At 35.9% G+C, this 20,591-nt stretch overlaps 1 protein-coding gene across 7 annotated transcripts in view; it reads right to left on the bottom strand.

Annotated features, from left to right (window-relative positions):
* The window catches only part of ARFIP1 (ADP ribosylation factor interacting protein 1), a 129,564-nt gene that overhangs the window by 79,667 nt on the left and 29,306 nt on the right, over nt 1-20,591 (bottom strand). For 6 of the 7 annotated variants that reach the window (XR_009503258.1, XM_059922621.1, XM_059922625.1 and 3 more), the window contains one exon: nt 7,546-7,647. Coding sequence is in view for 5 of the 7 variants with exons in the window: in XM_059922621.1 (XP_059778604.1) it covers nt 7,546-7,647 (102 nt within the window). In the remaining 2 variants the exon portion in view is untranslated. Of the gene's footprint in view, nt 1-7,545; nt 7,648-20,591 lie in introns of those variants that run through there. The other variant, XM_059922626.1, reaches the window with a different exon arrangement.

The following is a 20,591-nucleotide window of genomic DNA, read 5'->3' as shown; positions in this document are numbered from 1 at the left end:
TAGCTGCCTGTTATAATTCTGGTTAAGTTGAAGTGTGGAGCCCAGGAGTCAGAATTTCAAACAAGTAAGTGAGGTGACTCTGATGTAGGTAACCCTCTGTCTACACTCTGAAGAGCTCTGCTGTAGTGTGCAGTGCTGACTCCCACCTCTCACTGCCCTTGCGGGCCACCCCACCTACCGCCCTCCATCACCCACCTTCTTTCCGGTCAGTCCCTTTAATAATGAGGGCTTTGGCATATCCAGGTCTTCTGCTCTATCCCCAACTTTTACCATTATCCTGGGTGTTCCCAACATTTTGCATGCCATTGGGCACACTTTCAGGGAATGACTCTATGTTCAGTTTGCAATTACTTCCAAAGTGATAATGTAAGGTGTCCAAGCTGAGTTTTACAGCTCATCAAAAACGTACTCTACTAATGGCACGGTATGTAGTCTGTTGCTTTATTTTTTTTAATACAAACTGTGAAATACTTAAAATGAAATAAAATCTATTGCATGAGCCTACCTGCCTATGTTGATGCAGAATGATGGGTTGTAGTAATAACCATCTGTAAAGATGTATGATTTTTTCCCCCTCAGTATGCTTGTAGGAAGCCTAAGGTTGGTAGTTTCATTCAGATTTGGTGATCTGTAGTTGGACAAGGGGCCAAAAGAGTGTGACGGCAGATAAAAGATATATTCAACTAATACAGTACATCCCAACCTACACTTTAGTCTCAGATTTCATTAACTTCTTCATCTCTAATGCCTTTCATCTTTCATGCCCAATTCTACTTAAGCAACTGGAACTCCCATGGCCACTCTTTGGATCTTGTCATTGCTCAGGAAGCAACACTTCTGGAATCTTAAATCTAATAACTTATTTTATGATCACAATCTTCTCCCATATCTGTTACTCCAGTTGATCAAGACAGCAAATCTCCTGACTTACCTACTTTCTTCATTTTATCAACACACACACACACACACACACACACACACACACACACACAATCTCAATCTCATTTCTCTCTCTCTCTCTCCCCACTTCCCTCTCATTCACTCAACAAACATTTAACAAGAACTTAGAGCATCACTATCTTCTGGCAGTTTACTGTCTATTCTCTTGGTTCCACCCCAACCCCTGCATCTTAGACTAAAGTCTAGATTCTAAGTACTACTGAAGTTAAGATGTAACAATTTGCATCAAGGAACTGCTGAATTCATTCAAAGACTATCACTATGGAAATGTTTGTATATAACTACATTCAAAACAATTTCTCCTAAATAGTAAAACACTTATCCATGATAGCATTTGTTTATAAAGGTGCAATCTAAAAATTATAATTAAGATACATATGGCTTCAGCTTTTCATTAAAAATTATACTTATTCACAATTTTCAACAGGAATATGAATCCAGAGTTAATTTAATAGGTGTATATATAATAAACACATATATTTTAAAACTTAATTTGTGGTAATAGCACTAAGAATATATTCTATAGTTTAAAAAAGTAAATATTAAAATGAATTTAGATTTGCATGGATTAAACAACCCCTGAAAAACATTTGCCATACCTTAAAAAGGGTCTTAAGATATACATCTGGTAAAAACTGGCCTTAGGAAAAAGCCCTCATCAAATCAATGCTGCCAATGACAGAGCTACTAAATTTTTCAGATAATGCAGAAACATTATACTGTATCACCATATAGTATGGGGAAAAACTGTCACCAGATGCTACTCAAACTCTAGGAGAGAATGGCTGAAGTCGAAATTATGTTAAATTTAAGTCATACTGAAACTCACTCTTTCACTGAACAACTACTGTGAACCATAAGCTGTGCAGTGCGCACACACCATCTCTGCCCTAAACAGAGTGATTCCAAGCTCCTGGGAAAAGCAGATAAATAAATGGACAGTTACGACATTAAGGTGCGGAGAGGAAATATGTTCCAAAAAGGGTTCTTATAATTTCTATTCTTATATTCTTTCCCAAGTCTTCTTTAGACTGCTAAAGTATGTTACCCAGACTAATAAGTACAGGGGAATGGAGAAACTACTTAGTTTAACAAAAGAATTAAAGAGTAAAAGAAAAATAACAATAAAGACTTCCAAAACAACAAAACTTCCAACAACAACAACTACAACAATGATGACCATGATGCATGTGGAAAATTAAGGACAAAAGATGTGTCAAGTCTAAGAGTATAATATCTCTTCCAGTTGTTCCACAGAAGCCTAGAAACCGTGTTTCTAGTCCCGGTTCTAACATTTGTTCATTCATTCACTAAACATTTAATGAAAGCCTGATGATCTATTATGTGCCAGCACTGCTGCCAGGGCCTGGAGATCAGGTAATGAATGAGCATTCTTGCCCACACTGTACTTACAGTCAATCACATAAGCTTTTGGTACAGCAAGTTAATATGGGTAATTCCATCACAACCTCAGGGCCCCCTTTCCTCAGTTGTAAAATGAAGTAGTGAGACACAGGGATCTTCAAGGTATTCCTACTGGATTAAAATCCTGTGATTTAACTCAAAACTTGTAGATCAGGAGTATTTAAAACACAGGGAACCTAAGGATCCACCTGCAAGGTTCAAGGGATCCTAAACTCCTTCAAATTGAACACAAGATTTGGTAGCTTTGTGTATATATAGGTTTTTCTAGAGAAAAGGTCTATAGGTGGAAAAACCTAAATTATGAATTTTAGTTTTGGGCCTACCACAGGAAAAGTTTTATTTTAGCTATATTTACTAAGGTAATTTCTCTAAATCTGCCAAATATAACTTAATTCACAAGAAGTTTCAACTTAATTGACAAGGAGCTAATATTCACTTCTTTAACTCATGGTACAAATAGCACATTTCTAACCTAATATTTTGACCAGCACTATAACAGAATAAATTATAAATAATATGTAGTTTATAAGTAAAAGAGTAATTTGTATTCTTTAGAGATTAAACTTTACTACTCTTTAAAAAATAACAATTACTTTTTATTTAGAAGCAAAAATATTTTTGCTGTAAAGAACTGAGATAATACTAAAATTATTATCCTATCCTCTCTACATATAGCTGCTGCCCCTCATCTTAATAAAAAAAGTAACAAACCTCGAAACATTAACACATGTTAAGCTGCTGCCAGGGAATTTCTAGGACAAATTCTCCCATTACATTCTCTATTTCAATGTGAATGTTGAGTTAAAGTCCACCAGAGCCTCGCGTCGTAGGAGACTAAGAAGGGAAATCAAATGAAAAATGAAACATCGGCAGTGAGACACAGAAAGGAGAACAGAACCATTTACAATTTCACTGCCTGGGCCACAGTGACGCCAACTGGCCAGCCAAGTTATGACAACTTAATAAGCCATCATCTTAATTTCATACAAGACTTTATACTTTTTAAAGTGCATTATGCAGTATGCATTAAATAAAAGCCATTATATGATTTTATTTTATTTCATTTTTTCAATATTTTTTTATTGAAGTATAGTTGATTTACAATGTTGTGTATTGTATGATTTTAAACATCAAAGATGTATAAAATATGTATATTAGTAAAATACCCTTAGTTATGAGCTAGTTTCTCATGAAATCTCTTTACTAGCCTATATAATGCTAAGCAGTACATTATTCACACTTTCCTTATGAACTTTTATCTATATTAAAAGAGAAATATGAATATGACGTTAAATACAATTTCCCTTTTATTGCTCAGGAAAATAAAGGAGTATGCCAAAATGTAGGTAAATATATGCCTAACAGATCTTGAGAGTAATTTATTTAAAACAGTCAAAAGATGCTTTTGAAATACTGTTTTCACTCATAGTAACTAAAAGGGATCACATAGCCAAGTTTTATTTTAAAGAATATTAAATATGTAAGAAACTCTCATGATATATATTGTTCATAAGAGCAGCTACAAAGAGAAACAAGTTTTATGATGTGGAATTGCTTTAGGGAGGTAAAGTGGGGTGTACTGCTTGAAGTGGATTACTGCTTCTAAGGAGTCTTGCCTACTGGTAAAGTTCACATCCAATAAGAAGAGAGCTCCAGGACAACATTTCTTTTTTTCCTTCTTTACCCCCCAACAGAAAATGAAATAACATTACAGGGGAATCTCCAAAAAGAGAATTAAACATTAAATAAGAAGTAAACTTACAAAGCAGCAAGTTAACTGGCTTTGACTGCATAAGCAAAGAACTTATACAGACATATAATGATTTAATTCACTTCACTCTAATAAGACTCTATTCTAAAGTTAAAATTTGAAAGGATTAAAAAAAACTTTTCACTACTACTCAAAGGCAATAAAGGTTCTTAACTAAAGACTCATGAATAGGTTTAAGGTACAAAGCAACCCTGCAGAAGAATGAAGCTGGTGGAATTAACTACCAGGTATCACGGTTGAAGCTAGTATTTGTTCCAGACTTAATTATTCTAATAAGTAAGTAGGTAAGATAGTGTGGTATTTTTGCAAGGATAGACAAAAAGACCAAGAAATAAAACAGCCCAGTAGCAGAGCCACACATGTACGATCACCTGATTAACAGCAACGGCCCCTATGTGGAGAAAGGATAGTCTTTTCAACAAATGATGAAAATCACATGCATATGAGAAAAGAAAATGAACCTTGACCCCTACATCATGCCATACACAAAATTCAAGATGAATCACAGACCTATGAGTAAGAAGTAAAACAGTAAAACTTTTAGAAGAAGATAGAGTATCTTCATGATACTGGGATAGGCAAAGATTTCTTAGAAGGGTCACAAAAATCATTAAAGGTAAAGAAACACTAATAAATTGGACTTCATTAAAATTAACTTTTGCTCATCTAAAGATACCATTAATAGAGTACAAAAGCAAGTTACAGACTGGAGGTAAACATCTGCAATACACACATCCATACAAATGACTTATACCCAGAACATAAAAAGAACTCCTACAAATGAATTAGAAAAAGGCATATACTTAATAGAAAAATGGGCAAAGGACTTGAAAAGATACTTCATAAAAGATAATACTCAAATGGTCAATAATAATCTGAAAATATGCTCAACATCATTAGTCATCAGGGAGATGCAGGTTAAAACCACAATAAGATAATCATTATGATTCCATCAGATGGCTAAAATTTAAAAGTATGACAATACCAAAAATTGGTAATGATGTGGAATAACTACAATACTTATTCACTGCTGTCAGGATTGTCAGCTGGTTTGATCACTCAGCAAACTAGCTGACAATATCTACCAAACCCAAACATCACCATGACTTGGCAATTTCTCTCAGGGTATATACTCAACAGAAATAGGTGATTATGTACACCAAAAGACCTGTATAAGAATGGTCACAGCAGCTTTATTCATAATAGGCACAGGCTGGAAACAACCTAGGTATCCATCAACTGAAGAATGGATATACAAATCGTGGTGTATTGACACAATGGAAAACTATATTACAATGAAAAAGAATTAAATACTACCAAAGCAACAATATTATAGACATAATGTTGAGTGAAAGCCAGTCAGAAAAGAGTACACACTGTATGATTCCATTTATATGCAGTTCAGGAAGAGTCAAAAGCAATCAATGACAACAGAATTATAGTAGTAAGTACCCTGGAAGGGAGGGAGGTATATTGCTTAGAAGAGGGCAAGAGGGAGCCAGGTAAGGCAGGACCTCGAAATGTTCTACTTCTTGATGTGGGTGGTGGTTCTGTTGAGCTTTACACTTAACATTTGTGCTTTTTACTATGTATAAGCTATAGCTCAAAAAAAAAAAAAAAAAAAAAAACAAAAACAGGCTTAAGGCTTAAGATGGAAGATGGCAGGTGAATCCCCAAAATAATGCAGCATTTTGTATGTGTTGCATTTTTCTCAAAGGTTTCATTAGACTGTCTATTAGAGTATCAACTCCCTGGTGGCAGGTATTTCTGTCATTTTTGTTGTGATGATATCCCCAATGCCTGGTATACAACAGACACTCAATAAATGTTTGCAGAATAAATTCACAAAAAGGAGCTGTTACCAAAAATAAGATGAAGCAATCATTAACTAAAATCCTGGTATAACGAATTATTTGAATTAATAGAAGTTTATAAAGTAATTGGTAGACTGTCTAATGATGGTAACTTGAGTCTCCTTAATATACAAGTGTGTCTTAGTGTTTTCAAATACCAGAAAGTGAAAATTTCCTTTGAGTGCTCAGAATTTAAGTCTTTCTTCTGTCAGCCACCCTATATTGGACCATGGATGCTTAGAAACCGAGTTAAAACACTTGCAATTAAAATAAACATATCCCAAGCTTGAAAACACATTTGTTTCTTCCAAAGGACTGCTGAGCCAAAAATAAGTGAAATTCAGTGGAATTTTCTAAAAATCCATTAAAATGATCTATCTAAAACAGTAGTTTTCAACCAGAGGCAAGTTTTTCCCTACCCTTGACATTTGGCAACATCTGGAGACATTTTTGCTTGTCACAACTGGAGGGTGCTACTGGCATCTACTAGGAGGAGGCCAGGGATCCAGCTAACCACCTTACATGCACAGGCCAACCCTCCACTAAGGAATTTACCTGGCTCAAAATGTAGATAATGCTGAGAATGAGAAATCTTGATCTAAAATATCACCTTCTGTTAAACTAAAATAAAGAATTTTATTCTTAAAACATATGAAGTAAAAAGAGGCCTATTTAAGCTGTAAAATAATTCAAGTATCTTTCAACCAATACTTTTTCAAGAATACGAAACTATATTTTTAAAGTTATTTAAAGTTGTACACATGTATCAAATGTCATAAAAAGGGATGTTTAATTCAAGTATCTCCAGAAATGATAACCATCATTATCATTTCTAGGACTATATTAGGCATATTACTTATTTTAATCTCATGTAATATTAATATCTCCATGAAAATAAGATCTCATTTAGAGAGATTAGAAAACAACTACTAGAAGAGATTAAGTAAATATCTGCCCAAGGTTACACTGCTAGGAATGGCACAGCTGAAATTTGAACCCACATTATCTCTAAACCCATGATGCTTCCATTAAAATGCATTAAATGTCAATTTCAAATGCGCAGCAGGTCAAAATTAAACACACCCCAAGTTTCATTTACCACTGAGTCAAATATGCCATTTTAGAAAGTGAACGGCAAAGTCAAGAGAAGCCTACTTAGGAATTATGTACTAAGAAAAGAGATAAGATAGTACCAATTTTTTAAAGGATAATCTAGTTAATATTTTTTCTTATCACAAGTAAAATGAAGTCATTTTCTATAAAGTTATATGCCAAAATCATCAGATATACTCTTGCTCTGGTCATGTAATAAAATTGCAGATAGTAACATCAAAGCCTAAATGCTTTAGTGGCCTGGAGCTTATTCTTGACAAATCACTAACATGTCCCACCTAGTCATCCCTCCATAATAACATTGGATTCCTGGCATTTCAGCCTATCTAAGAACATATTCCTATATTAAACTCTATTACTTTTGTCTCAACTTTAAGGGCTTGTCATGATTCTTTGTATTAAGAGACAGCAAAGTGTTCTTACCCTATTAAAGCCATGTTCATGAGAGTCATCAACTTCTCCATTACTAGTCACTGGAATTTCTGCTGCTGAATTTTTTGGAGATTCTTGAGCCATAGTAGACTCCTAAAAAAAGGAGGAAAGAAATAGTCATAAATAACACCAAATCATAAAAGGCAAACATTCAAAAGACTATATTCATGTTTATAGCACTTAAAAGCCACCATTATAGCCCTTTTTAAAAATAATTATAACCTACCTAATCCTTATGTGATAAACATGATACTAATATAATAAAAAACACATCTGGCCTTTAAAACTGCATTCAACTTATATTTCTTGATCTTATTGTAGGTACCAGGGGGCAATATCCTTACCTTGTAAACAGTACAAATGACACAAAAATCAAAAAATGCAAATAATGTCTTAGTATTATTGAAAATAGTTTTGACTTTACAGGCTGCCTGAAAGATTCTTGGATCTACAGACCACACTTTGAAAAACACTGGTATAGACAAATTTAACCAACATTTAGTGAAACTTGTTATGTGCAAGGCACTCTACTAGATTCTAGAGAATATTAAAAAAAAAAGATAAGGTAGGCACTGCTCTGGGGGAAAGTACCACTGACTCAGTTTGGGAGACTGACTGGACTCTTCAGTAAATACCTAGAACAGTAAGTATCTGCCCCTCTTTCTTTTGGATCCTCTAAAACCAAAACTGTTGGAATACTTATAGATTGCATAAATCCTAGGGTCTTCCTATGCCAAATTTCTATTTCCTGGAAGCTCTAGAAATGTTCTGCTTCCCATAGATCCACATTTACATTACACTTCTACTCCTTATACAAACCACTTTTTCTTTACCATGACAAATTTTATACATAGTAATGTTTCTAATGTCTGACACAAAATTTAATAGACTATCTCTACATCTTTGTATTCCCAGGGCAACAGAATACAAATCTAAGCAAATAAATGAATACATTCCCTTTCAGTAAAGTCAGGTCCTTGAGGACAGAGACAGTCATAGCCATCTCTGTATCATTAGAGATTAGCCCAGGGTTCTCAATAAATGTTTACTGAATGGAAAGGATACGAGCTACATCAAAAGTCTGATTTGTAGTTATGAAGGTGTTAAAATGATCATTATACATTTATGTTCCACCCTCACTCTCTCCCTTGTCCCACCCATTGAGCATGTAGTCACACATTCGTTACTTCTTATGGATATCACTGCAGTAAAACAAACCAAGGGGAAATGTCGAAATAGCAAAACAAAAAAAGTGAATTACCAAGTATCTCAAAATCAGTGTACTTTAATTATATAGAGACAATTTTAATAAAAGACTAAAATATCAAACTGAACTTGGTTAAGCCAATGAAAAGAGAACTTTTATAATAAGGCAAAATCCTGTTAATATCACTTAAAACATTTCCCAGAGAACTCAGTTATTTCCTTGCATTCCTAAATACCTTATTAAAAAAATACTGGTTTAAAAAATGCCATATTTCAGAGTTCACCTTACCACAGGCTCGAAACTAGTGAGGGAATTAATAAACTGAACATCTCACGTAAGACTTGAAAATTAAAAAAAAAATTTCAGAGAGAAGATTTCAAAAGTTCAAGAGGGGAAAACAAAAACTTCTCTGCTTTAGATCGGATTCTGGGGGAAGAGTCTCTGGATGCAGGAAACTTATTGTAGGGTTCTGCACTCAAGTGAGTGAGGGTAGTAAGACTGGACAGAGCTGCAATGCTGTTGTTACATCATAGGCCTTGGCCAATCGTATATGGAGCACTGAAGCTGAGATGGCTCTTTAAAGTTGTTCCAAATTAAGGGAAGGGGGCCAGGCCTTTGTACCCCCGCATCCCTACCCCTGGTTATTAGATGCAGGCTATCCCCTGGATAGGGGTATAATCGTGGACAAGGCAGTTCTCTTTGGCAGAGACAATTCCTGGGGAGACTCAGCTATGAGCCCTCAGCAGGCATCACTCCTGGAAGGACAGCCCTGGTCCTAAAGGAGGTAACTGAGCCCCTCACCATAGCATCCACTATATCTTCCTTATTATCCTTCTAAAGCAGTATCTACTTTAAAAGGATTTGGAATGTCTTATTTAAATTATATCTGGCTACTTTTATGCATATATTTACAGACTTTCACTGATTTCTACTAAGAGAAACTGTCTCTTTCACAGTCCCCAATTAAGGGGTGGCCCCTGATTGAACCAAAGAAGAACCCCTGACACAAGGCCTTGCAAGCTACAGGTTTCAAGATAAGGCCGGGTTAGAAAACCATTGCGCAACAGAGGAAAGAGGAATTTCCTGAGCTAATCGGACCCTTTCTGAAGGTTTGAGTTGGGAATGCTGAGCAAATCAGTCAACTAGGGTACTGGGAAGACAAATGAAAGCACAAGAAGAACAAAGAGTAGAATTATTTTGATGAAAAGTCACAGCTTAAAAATTCACAAACTCTACTTGACAAGTGTTACCAAACTTGTCAAAGTTTGTTGACAAAGTGTTATCTGTATCTAGAGCTTCCTCTGTTTCTAAATTATGACCTTATGAAAATCTTCTGTTTTTTTTTTATTATGGTAAAAAACGTGTAACGTAAAATTTACCATGTTAACCATTTCTAAATGTATAGTTCAGTACTGTTATGTATAGTATTCTCATTGCTGTGCAATCTCCAGAACTTCTTCATCTTGCAAAACTGAAACTCTATACCCATTAAACAACAACTCTCCATTCCCCTCCCCCACTCCCCCAGAGCCCTTAGCAAGCATCATTCTACTTTCTATGAATTTGACTGATCTGAATACCTCATATCAATGGAATCATATAGTATTTGACTTTTTATGACTGGCTTATCTCACTTTACATAATGTCCTCAAGATTCATCCATGTTGGACATGTGTCAAAATTTCCTTTTTTTTTTTTTTTTTTTTACTCTTCTTTTTTTTTTTTTAAGTATTTGTTTTTATTTATTTATTTATGGCTGTGTTGGGTCTTCGTTTCTGTGCGAGGGCCTTCTCCAGTTGCGGCAAGCGGGGGCCACTCTTCATTGCGGTGAGCGGGCCTCTCACTATCGTGGCCTCTCTTGTTGCGGAGCACAGGCTCCAGACGCGCAGGCTCAGTAATTGTGGCTCACGGGCCCAGCCGCTCCGCAGGACGTGGGATCCTCCCAGACCAGGGCTCGAACCCGTGTCCCCTGCAATGGCAGGCAGACTCCCAACCACCGCGCCACCAGGGAAGCCCCAAAATTTCCTTTCTTTTTAAGGCTGAATAATATTCCACTGTATGTATATACCACATTTTATTTATTCAGTCATCCACTGATGGACATTTAGGTTGCTTCCATTTCTTGGCTATTGTGAATAGTGCTGCTGTGAACATGGGTGTGCAAATATCTCTTCAAGGTCTTGCTTTCAATTCTTTCAGAAATATACCCCAAAGTGGGATTGCTGGATCACATGGTAATTCTATTTTTAAATTTTTTAGGAAACACCATACTGTTTTCCATAACGGTCGCACAATTTTATATTCCTACCAACGGTGCACAAAGGTTCCAATTTCTTCATATCCTCACCAATAATTGTTACTTACATTTTTAAAACAGTAGCCAACCTATTAACTGTGAGAAGATATCTCACTGTGGTTCTGATTTGCATTTCCCTAATGATTAGTGATGTTGAGCACTTTTTCATATGCTTGTTGGCCATTTGTGTATCATCTTTGAAGAAATGTCTATTCAAGTCTTTTGTCCATTTTTTAAATTGGGTTATTTTTGTTTTAATTGTTGAGTTGTAGGAGTTCTTTATATATTCTGGATATTAACCTCATCAGATATATGATTTGCAAATATTTTCTCCCATTCTGTAGGCTACCTTTTCTCTCTGTTGATTGTGTCCTTTGATGTATAGAAGTTTTTAGTTTAGACGTAGTTCAATTTGTCTATTTTTACTTTTGTTGCCAGTGCTCTTGATGTCATATTCAGGAAATCTTTGCCAAATCCACTATCATAAGCTTTTCTTCTAAGAGTTTTATAGTTATAGGTCTTACATTTAGGTCTTAGATACATTCTGGAGCTGGTTTTGTGTATGGTATAAGACAGGGTCCAACTTGCATGTTGACATCCAGTTTTCCCAGAGCCATTTGTTGAAGAGACTTTCCTTTTTCCACTGAAGGGTCTCCGCATCTTGGCTTCTTTTGAGATCCCTATTTTCCTCACTGCCACTGCCTCCTTACAATATACCCAGATTACTTGAGGCTGCTGGAGTTAAGTTTCTGCTCCTTGTGGTTAAGAGATGTACAGACACTAGGTATTTGGTCTCTAATCCAATCAGGAAGATTAAGATCTAGCTATCTAAATAATCATCACTCTTCCAAATTGTAAGATATGCTCTTACTTTCTTCCTCCTAAAAATAGCTGGTGATTCAACAGGTATTTACTATCTTCTATGCAATATGCATGGGATGAAATAGAAATAGAAATCAGATCTTAGGCTTCTAGGAACTAGAAGTATTGGTAAAAAATAATTACAGTACAGTGTGGTGAGCACCAGAGGGAAGCACTTAACATGGTAAGCACTCAGAGGGAAGACTTAATCAGAGGTGATATTTAAGCTGAATCTTATAGGATGACAGATGGGGACACAGTAAAGGAGAGATTCTAAATAGAAGGAATAACAGGAGCAGAATAGAAAGAGTCTAGTATATTCTAGAAACTGCAACTAAAGCAATTTGGGTAGAATAGTGATTATTCATTCATACATTCATCAGTTCTACTAATTTACTGAGCTCAATTTATTGAGCTCTCTCACAATATCAGATACTCAGGATAGAATGGTTAACAAAACAGACAAAACTCCCTACCCTCATAGAGCTCATATCCTAGTTGGGGAAAACAAATAAATAAATACACGTGTTATACAATCATAAATGCTAATGAGCATGTGTTCATGAATGTGCTGCTTTAAATAAGGTAGTCAGGGAAAACCTCAGAAGAGGTATCATATTTTTGTGAGACCTGAATAAAGTGAGGGAGTGAGCCATAAAGACATCCGGGAGTCAAGAATCCCAGGCAGAAGAAATAGTAAATACAAAGACGAGGAGGTGGGAACATGCTCAGCTTTTCAAGGAACAACAAGAAGGCCATGCAGCTTGAGGGCCAGAGGAGAACAGAAGGAAATGTCAGAGAGGCAGCGAAGGGCAAGGACATGTGCAGCTTTAAAGACCATCATAAGAACTTTGGATTTTATTCTTAGTGAAATGAGAAGCCACTTGAAGGTCTGAGCGTAAGAGTGAAATGACCTGACTAATGTTTAAAAAGGATCACTTTTTTCCTGCTGTGTTGCATTAAACTATAAGTGAGCAAAGGCAGAAGCAAGGAGAGCAATTTAACAGAATAATCTAAGCAAGAGATAATGGTAGCTTGGAGTAAGGTGACATTGGCTGAGGAGGTAAGAAGTGGTTAGATTCTAGGCATATTCTGAAGGCAGAACCAATTGGAATTCCTTACAGACAGATGTGAAAGATGGGAAAAAGAGAGGTGAAGGACAACTACAGAGGTTTTTGGCCCCAACAGCTGGAAAGGTGGAATTGCTGTTAACAGACCTGGGCAAGACTGGGGGTGGAGCACAACATGGAGAAAATAGCTAAAGTTTAGTGTAGGACATATTAAGGTTTATGTGGATAAGGTTACTAGGCTCTTGGATATATGAGCCTGAATCCAGAAGAAAGCTTGAAGCTGGGGGTAAGAAATTTAGAAGTCATCATGGTGTAGATGGCATTTAAATCCCTTGGATTGGATAAGATCACCTAGAACACGGGTCAACAAACATTTTCTATAAAGGGCCAAATAGCAAACATTTTAGGCTCTGTGAGCTGTAAGGTCTCGTTATAACTACTCAACTCTGCTGTTATAGCCCAAAAGCAGACACAGGCAATACATAAATGACTAGGCATGGATTTGGCTTGACCTCTGATCTAGAAAGTTGATGTAGATAGAAAAGAGAGGTTTGTAGACTGAGCTCTAGGACACCCCAATATTTGGACATGGGAGGAACTAGCAAAGGAAACTTATAAGGGATGGCAAGCAGGGTAGGAGGAAAACCACAATAGGAGGCTTCCAAGGACAGGTTTCTGCTTCTGGAACTAATGGACTAAGACCCTATACTAAGCCTCCCCAACCCTGCACAGAAAACAACTGTAAAAGCTGAACACAACTTAAGAAGCAATTAATTGAAGGCACTGGAGAGTAAAGAGACTCTGGTGGAGAGCACATGCTTGCTTGGAGGAGGGGAGATAGGGAGCTATGCAAGCAAGTTTCCATCTCCTTGGCTTTTAGCCTAAAACTAAATCCTATCGATGCTGTGCACCCAGTAGCTGCCAGAGCATCCAGGGGAAAACTAGTCCTTCTGAGTTGCGGAAAAGTTAAGCTCACAAAAGTAAAAGGTATGGGGGAATCCTGAAAAGGAAGGATCCAGAAAGGGGATTCCCAAACTCTGTCTACTCCCATCTCTAACCCCTCAAGGTACCTGCACAGAACAGACTCGACTGAGCTCACCTAAAGCCAAAAGATCTAAATTGAGACCAGAGCGGCCACCCAAGAAACAGTTTGTAATGCAAGTCCAGCCAAGAAAATTATCAGCCAAAACAAAGGAAGCAATACTCACTGGAGAAAAATAACAGAATCCAGGATCTTCACATCTCAATGTTCAAAACGTTCAGGATACAATCTAAAATTATCAGGTATATAATGAACCAAGAAAATGAAACAGAATTCCCAAGGGAAAAGAAAATCAATTTAGTCTGGCTCTGAGATGAACAAGAGATTGGAACTAACAGATAAGGATTTAAAAGACACTACTATAATACCTTCAATTAAGTAAAACATAATATTTTTAGTGAATCAAAAATCTCAGTGAAAAAAACCAGGAAATCTCAGCATAGTAAAAATGAAGCAAATTGATTCCAGAATTGAAAACTACAATTTTTCAAAGAAAATATTCACTAGATGGACCTAGCCAAATGAAGATGACAGGAAAGAGTAAAGTAAAACTAAATTAAATGAATATAAATTATCCAAGGTAAAGAACAGAGAGAAAAAAAGACTAAAGAAAAAGAGCTTCACAGACCTGTAAGAAAAGATTAAATATTCCAATTTATGTGTAAGTAAAATACCAGAAGAAAAGGAGAGAGAAAAGGGTACAGAAAAAGTGTCCGGAGAATTAATGGCCCAATTTTTTCCAAATTTGATGAAAGACAAACATTTATACATGCAAGATGTTTAATGAACAGCATGCAGAATAAACACAAAGTACATCAGTCAAACTATTTAAAGCCAAAGATAAAGAGCTAGCCTCAAAAGCAGCAAGAGAGAAAAAAAATATTACTATCAGAGAACAACAATCCAACTAATGTCTGATTTCTCATCAGAAACTGTAAAGGCCAGAAGAGAGTGGAACACTGTGGTAAAAAGAAGAAAACTGTCCACCTAGAATTCTATATCCAGTGAAAATATCCTTTAAGAATTAGAGAGGATATTAAGGATATTTTCAGGTAAAACTAAGAGAATTCATCACCAGCAGACCTGAACTACAAGAAATGCTAAACGAAGTTCTCAGGCTGAAGGGAAATAAAACTAGACAGAAAAAGCAGATGTTCAGAAAAGAATGAGAAGGAAATGAAATGGTAATTCCCTGGGTAAATGCAAAAACCATTTTTTTTTCTTTTTGCCTTTTCATCTCAATTTCTTTATAAACCATGAAACTGCTTAAAGCAAATGTTAGAACATCATTTCTGTGGTTTACAATGTATCTAGATGTAATACATATAAAACAACTGTATTAAAGAACAAGGGGGGAGGTAAGGGAAATATGGACCTAAAAGGATACAAAATTTCTATGTTTTAAGAGAAAAGCAGTACATTATTAATTATAAGTGAAATATGAAAAGTTTAATATATATACTATAATCATGGCAACCACTAGAAGTATAATGCAAAGAAGTGTAACTAAAAAATTACCAGGAAAATAAAAGTGAAATTCTTTAAAATATTCAGATAATAAATAAAAAGGCAGGAAAAGAGGAGGAGAGAAAAAATACAGAGGAAAGAAGTAAAAAACAAAGAAACTAAGAGGGTAGATACAAAATCAGCCACATAATGGCATTAAATATTATTGGACTAAATATTTTAGTTAAAAGGCAGAGATTGTCAGAGTGGAATTTTTATTTTTTTATTTATTTTTTGGCCATGCCACGCATCTTGCGGTATCTTAGTTCCCCAACCAGGTATTGAACCTGGGCCCTCGGCAATGAAAGTGCAAAGTCCTAACCGCTGGACCGCCAGGGAATTACCTGGATATTTTTTTTAAATGACCCTACTATATTCTATCTATGAGAGATGCACTTTAAAGCCAAAGGTATAAATAGATGGAAAATAAATGGATGGAGAAAGACACACCATACAAAGAGTAGGCATAAGAAAGTTGGCATGGTTTTACTAATATCTGATAAAATAGTTTTTTTTTAAAGTATTACCAAAGATAAAGAGAGATGTTTCATAATGATAAAATGATCAATTCATCAGGAATATGTAACAATCATAAATGTGTATGTTGGTTCCAATAATAGAGCTTCAAAATAAATGAAACAAACATTGACTGAATTAAAAGGAGAAACAGACAACTCCACAATCATCTTTGGAGACTTTATCACCACTCTTATAGCAATTGAAAGAACAACTAGACAAAGAAAACTGGCATAGACATAGAAGATCTGAACACCACCAGCCACCCTGACTGATATTTATGGAATAGGAAATTTAATAATGGCAGAATACATATTATTTTCACAGGAACATGATGTATTTAGCAAAACAGGTCATATTTCGTGCCATAAAACAAGACTCAATAAATTTTAAAAGAGTGAAATCATATAGAGAATGTTCTATGACCACAGTGGAATTTAATTACAATCAATCAACACAGATATGCAGGAAACCCCCCAAAATTTGGAAATTAAATAACACATCTAAAAAATTAATGTGAAAAAGAAGAAACCACAAGAGAAAGAAAATATTTTGAACTGAATGATAATGAAAACACAACATAGCAATATTTGTGCAATGCACCTAAAGCAAAGCTTAGAGAGAAATTTATAGCTTTAAATGCTTATATTTGAATAGAAGGAAGATCTTAAACCAACAATCTAAGATTGTACCTTAAGAAAACAGAAAAAGAGCAAATTAAACTAAAAGTAAGACGTAGGAAGGAAATAATAATAAAGACCAAAAATCAAGGAAATAGATGGTAGGCAGTAGAAAAACTGGCTCGCATACTTCAAAAAGCTTAAGCTCATGAAAAATAAAAGTCGATGAACTGTTGCAGATAAAAGGAGACAAGATAAATGCCAACTAAATACAATATACAATATGGACTGGATCACAAAATAGGAAAAAAATAGCTATAAAGGATATTACTGGAACAACTGTGGATTGAATAATAGTACTGTATCAATTTCCTAAATAATTTTCTAATTTTGATAAAAGTACTGAGATTATATAAGAAAAAGTCCTTGTTCTTAGGAATAAAGGGACACGATGTCTGCAAATCACTCTCAAATGGCTGAAAAGAGAAGAAACTATATATATAAAGAGAAAACATTAAAGTAAATGGGACAAAACAATGACTGGTGAATCTGGGTAAAGGGTTTAAGTTTTCTGTATGAAATTTTATCAAAATTTAAAGTTTGAAAAATAAAAATAACAAAAGAGGCTAGAAAAGTATGCAGGAGACTATCATGATGGACTTTATAAAAGCCAGACCAAGAAGTGTGGACTTCTCCTAAAAGGGATAAGGGAGAAAGAAGCAGAAGAATCTGATCAATTTATTTTAGAGAACAGTCTGGTAGGAGGTTAGACTGAAGGGAAAGAAGGAAAGAGTAGAAGTAGAAGAACTATTAAGGAGGTATTTTACAGTCCAAGTAAGAAATAATAAAGATCTAAATTAAGGTTGTGGGAATGGAAAAAGGTAGATTCAAGAGTTCTTTAGGAGGTAAAGTAAGAGACTTACAGAGTGACTAGATTGTGGGGGATCAAGAAGGGGGAGGAATGTAGGATAGCCCATGCCCCCTCCCTGCCCCCTACCCAATTTTTGGCTTGGGCAAGGAGAAAGACGAACATGTCACTCACCAAAGGGTACAGCAAAGTCCTGAGAGGCACAGACTGTTTCATCCATAAATGCCAATGATTTTCAACCCTCTCTGAATCTTAGAACTACCTGGGGAACTTTAAGTTTTAAAAGTTCACCAGGTGACTCCAATGTGCAGCCAATTGAGAACCACTGCTATAAGCAGGCACTAGACTCTTTAAACAAACAAACATAAAACTTTAGTATTGGGGAGGATCTACAAGTCATTCAGTTCAACTTGTCATGCAGATTAAAACCACAAATCAGATACTACTGTACACCCATTAGAATGGCCAAATTTAGAAAGACTGACAAAACCAAGTGTTAGCAAGTATGTGGATTCTCATACATTGCTGGTGCAAGTAAAAATTGGTAAAATCACCGTGGAAAACTTTTTGGCAGTATTTAACTATTAAAGTTAAACATATGCCTATCCTATGACCCAGCAACTCCACTCCTAGGAAATATACCCAAGAAATATAGTGCATATGTCCATCATAAAACAAATACAAGAATATTCATAGCAGCTTTATCCAAAATAGCTAAAAACTGGAAACAACCCAAGTGTCCATCAACAGTAGAACAGATAAAGAAGCTGTAGTATAATCATACAATGGAACACTACACAGCAATAAAATAGAACTGCGGCTATTAAAAACAAAAAATCTCACAGACAATGTTGAGCCAATGAAGCCAGACCCAAAGAGTAGGTACCATACGATTCAATTCAAAAAGAAAACCAATAAGGAACGATGACTGTAGGCAGAACAGTGGTAATCTTGGTGTGAGGAAGTACTCAGTCATGACCTTGACTTCCGGTTTCGTTTCTGCATGGAAGGAGCTTGGGAGTCACCACTTCATTCTAACAACAAGTAAGAAGCTGAACAGACTAAAAAATCAACTTTTCTTGGATTCATAAAAGGGGAGACACAGGGCACACCGCTACTCCCAAAATTGGAGAGACAGGCAAATGCAGGGAGCCATGGCTCACCACAGCAAAAACCACCTCAGGAACCAGTGCTGGGGTAGGAAAACCTGAACTGTAATCGATGAGCTGCTGGAGGCTCAGTGTGGACAACTGTGAGAATTAAAGACTCCAGGGGGACCCAGTCATAAGCAGGGTCCCACAATGTTGAGTTTTGCTTCCAAGAGCCAGACCAGGTTACCCCTGCAAATATCGCAGAAAAACCCCCTCATCCTTCCAGCAAGTGGTGGAGAATTGAAAGCATTTTGAAATACACCGAGCACTCTGTTCTTAACAAGGCCTACCCTCAGGAGAAACCAGAACCTAACCTCTTGGGTAAAACCAGCACCTAACAGAGATGAGGAAGGGAAACATCCAAGCCCAGCACACTCTAACTATCCTGTCCCACCCTAAGGGGAGGACAGAAAAACTGAGAAACACTTGTGAAGTTCATAATCCAGAGGCACAGGCCCACTGAAAGACTGAGACCTAATCATAGGACTATATAGTGCTTCCTTCCTCCCACACCTTACCCAGACATTGCTAAAGCCCTATTTACAGCAGTTCCTTTTACCTGATACATCATGGCTAACTATAAAGAAAAAAATTACAAGGCTTCCAAAGGCAAAAAACACAATTTGAGATCACAGAGCAAGCATCACAATCAGAAATGGCAGGGATGTTGGAATTATCAGACCAGGAATTTAAAAACTATGATTAATATGCTAACGGCTGTAATGGATAAAGCAGACAGCATGCATGAACAGATGAGCAACATAAACAGAGATGTAGAAATCCTAAGAAAGAACCAAAAAGAAATGCTAGAGATAAAAATCACTTAATAACAGAAATGAAGAATGCCTTTGACGGGCTTATTAGTAGACTGAACAATGACCTTGGGGTAGGCAAACATTTCTTAGGAAACAAAAAACATAAACAGTAAGAGAAACACTGATAACCTGGACTTCATCAAAATTAAAAACTTCTTTTCAAAAAGACACCATTAAAAAAATGAAAAGGCAAGCCACAGATAGGGAGAAAACAGATGTAAGATATGTATCTGACAAATGACTGGTATTCAAAATATATAAATAAGTCTTAAAATTCAATAAGACGACAAACAACCCAAATAAAATATGGCCCAAAATTTTAACAGACGCTTCACTAAAGAAAACAAATGAATGGCAAGTAAGTGCATGAGAAGATAGTCAACGTCACTAATCATCAAGGAAATGCAATTTTAAGCTCCAAGAAGATACAACTATATACCCAATACAATGGCTGAAGTTTAAAAAGACTGACAATACCAAGTGTTGGTAAAGAGTAACTGGAATTTGCATACACTCCTGGAGGAAACGTAAAAAACTACTTCACTTTGGACAACTGTTTAGCAATTTCTTATAAAAGTTAACATACACTTGATCATATCACTCATTCTGTACCTAAGCATTCACAAGAAAAATAAAAACAAATGTCCCAAAGAGACTTGTATATGTGTATTCATAGCAGCTTTACTCATAAGAGCCCAAAACTAGAAAAAAAAAAAAAAAGCCTATTAACAGGTTAATGGATAGACAAATTATAGTACATACATATAACAGAATATTCCTCAGCAATAAAAAAGAGTGAATTACTGATGCATGCAATAACTGTTGATTAATCTCATAATATTATGCTGAGCCAAAAAAAGCCAGACACAAATACATGCTATATGATTGCATTTATACAGAACTCTAGAACACACAAAATTAATTTATCACGACAAATCAGTTGTTGCCTGGGGAGAGGGGTGGATGGGGAGGACTGATGGCAAAGGGGCACAAGAAACTTTATCTGTATCTTGATTGTGATTATGGGTTTCCCAAGTTTATACATTTGTCAAAACTCATCGAACTGCATATTTTAAATGTATGCA

This window comes from Balaenoptera ricei, chromosome 5 (assembly GCF_028023285.1).
Source record: "Balaenoptera ricei isolate mBalRic1 chromosome 5, mBalRic1.hap2, whole genome shotgun sequence".
Classification (NCBI taxonomy): domain Eukaryota; kingdom Metazoa; phylum Chordata; class Mammalia; order Artiodactyla; family Balaenopteridae; genus Balaenoptera; species Balaenoptera ricei.
The sequence above is the reverse complement of the archived record's forward strand: the minus strand, read 5'-3'. Positions and strand labels throughout refer to the sequence as shown.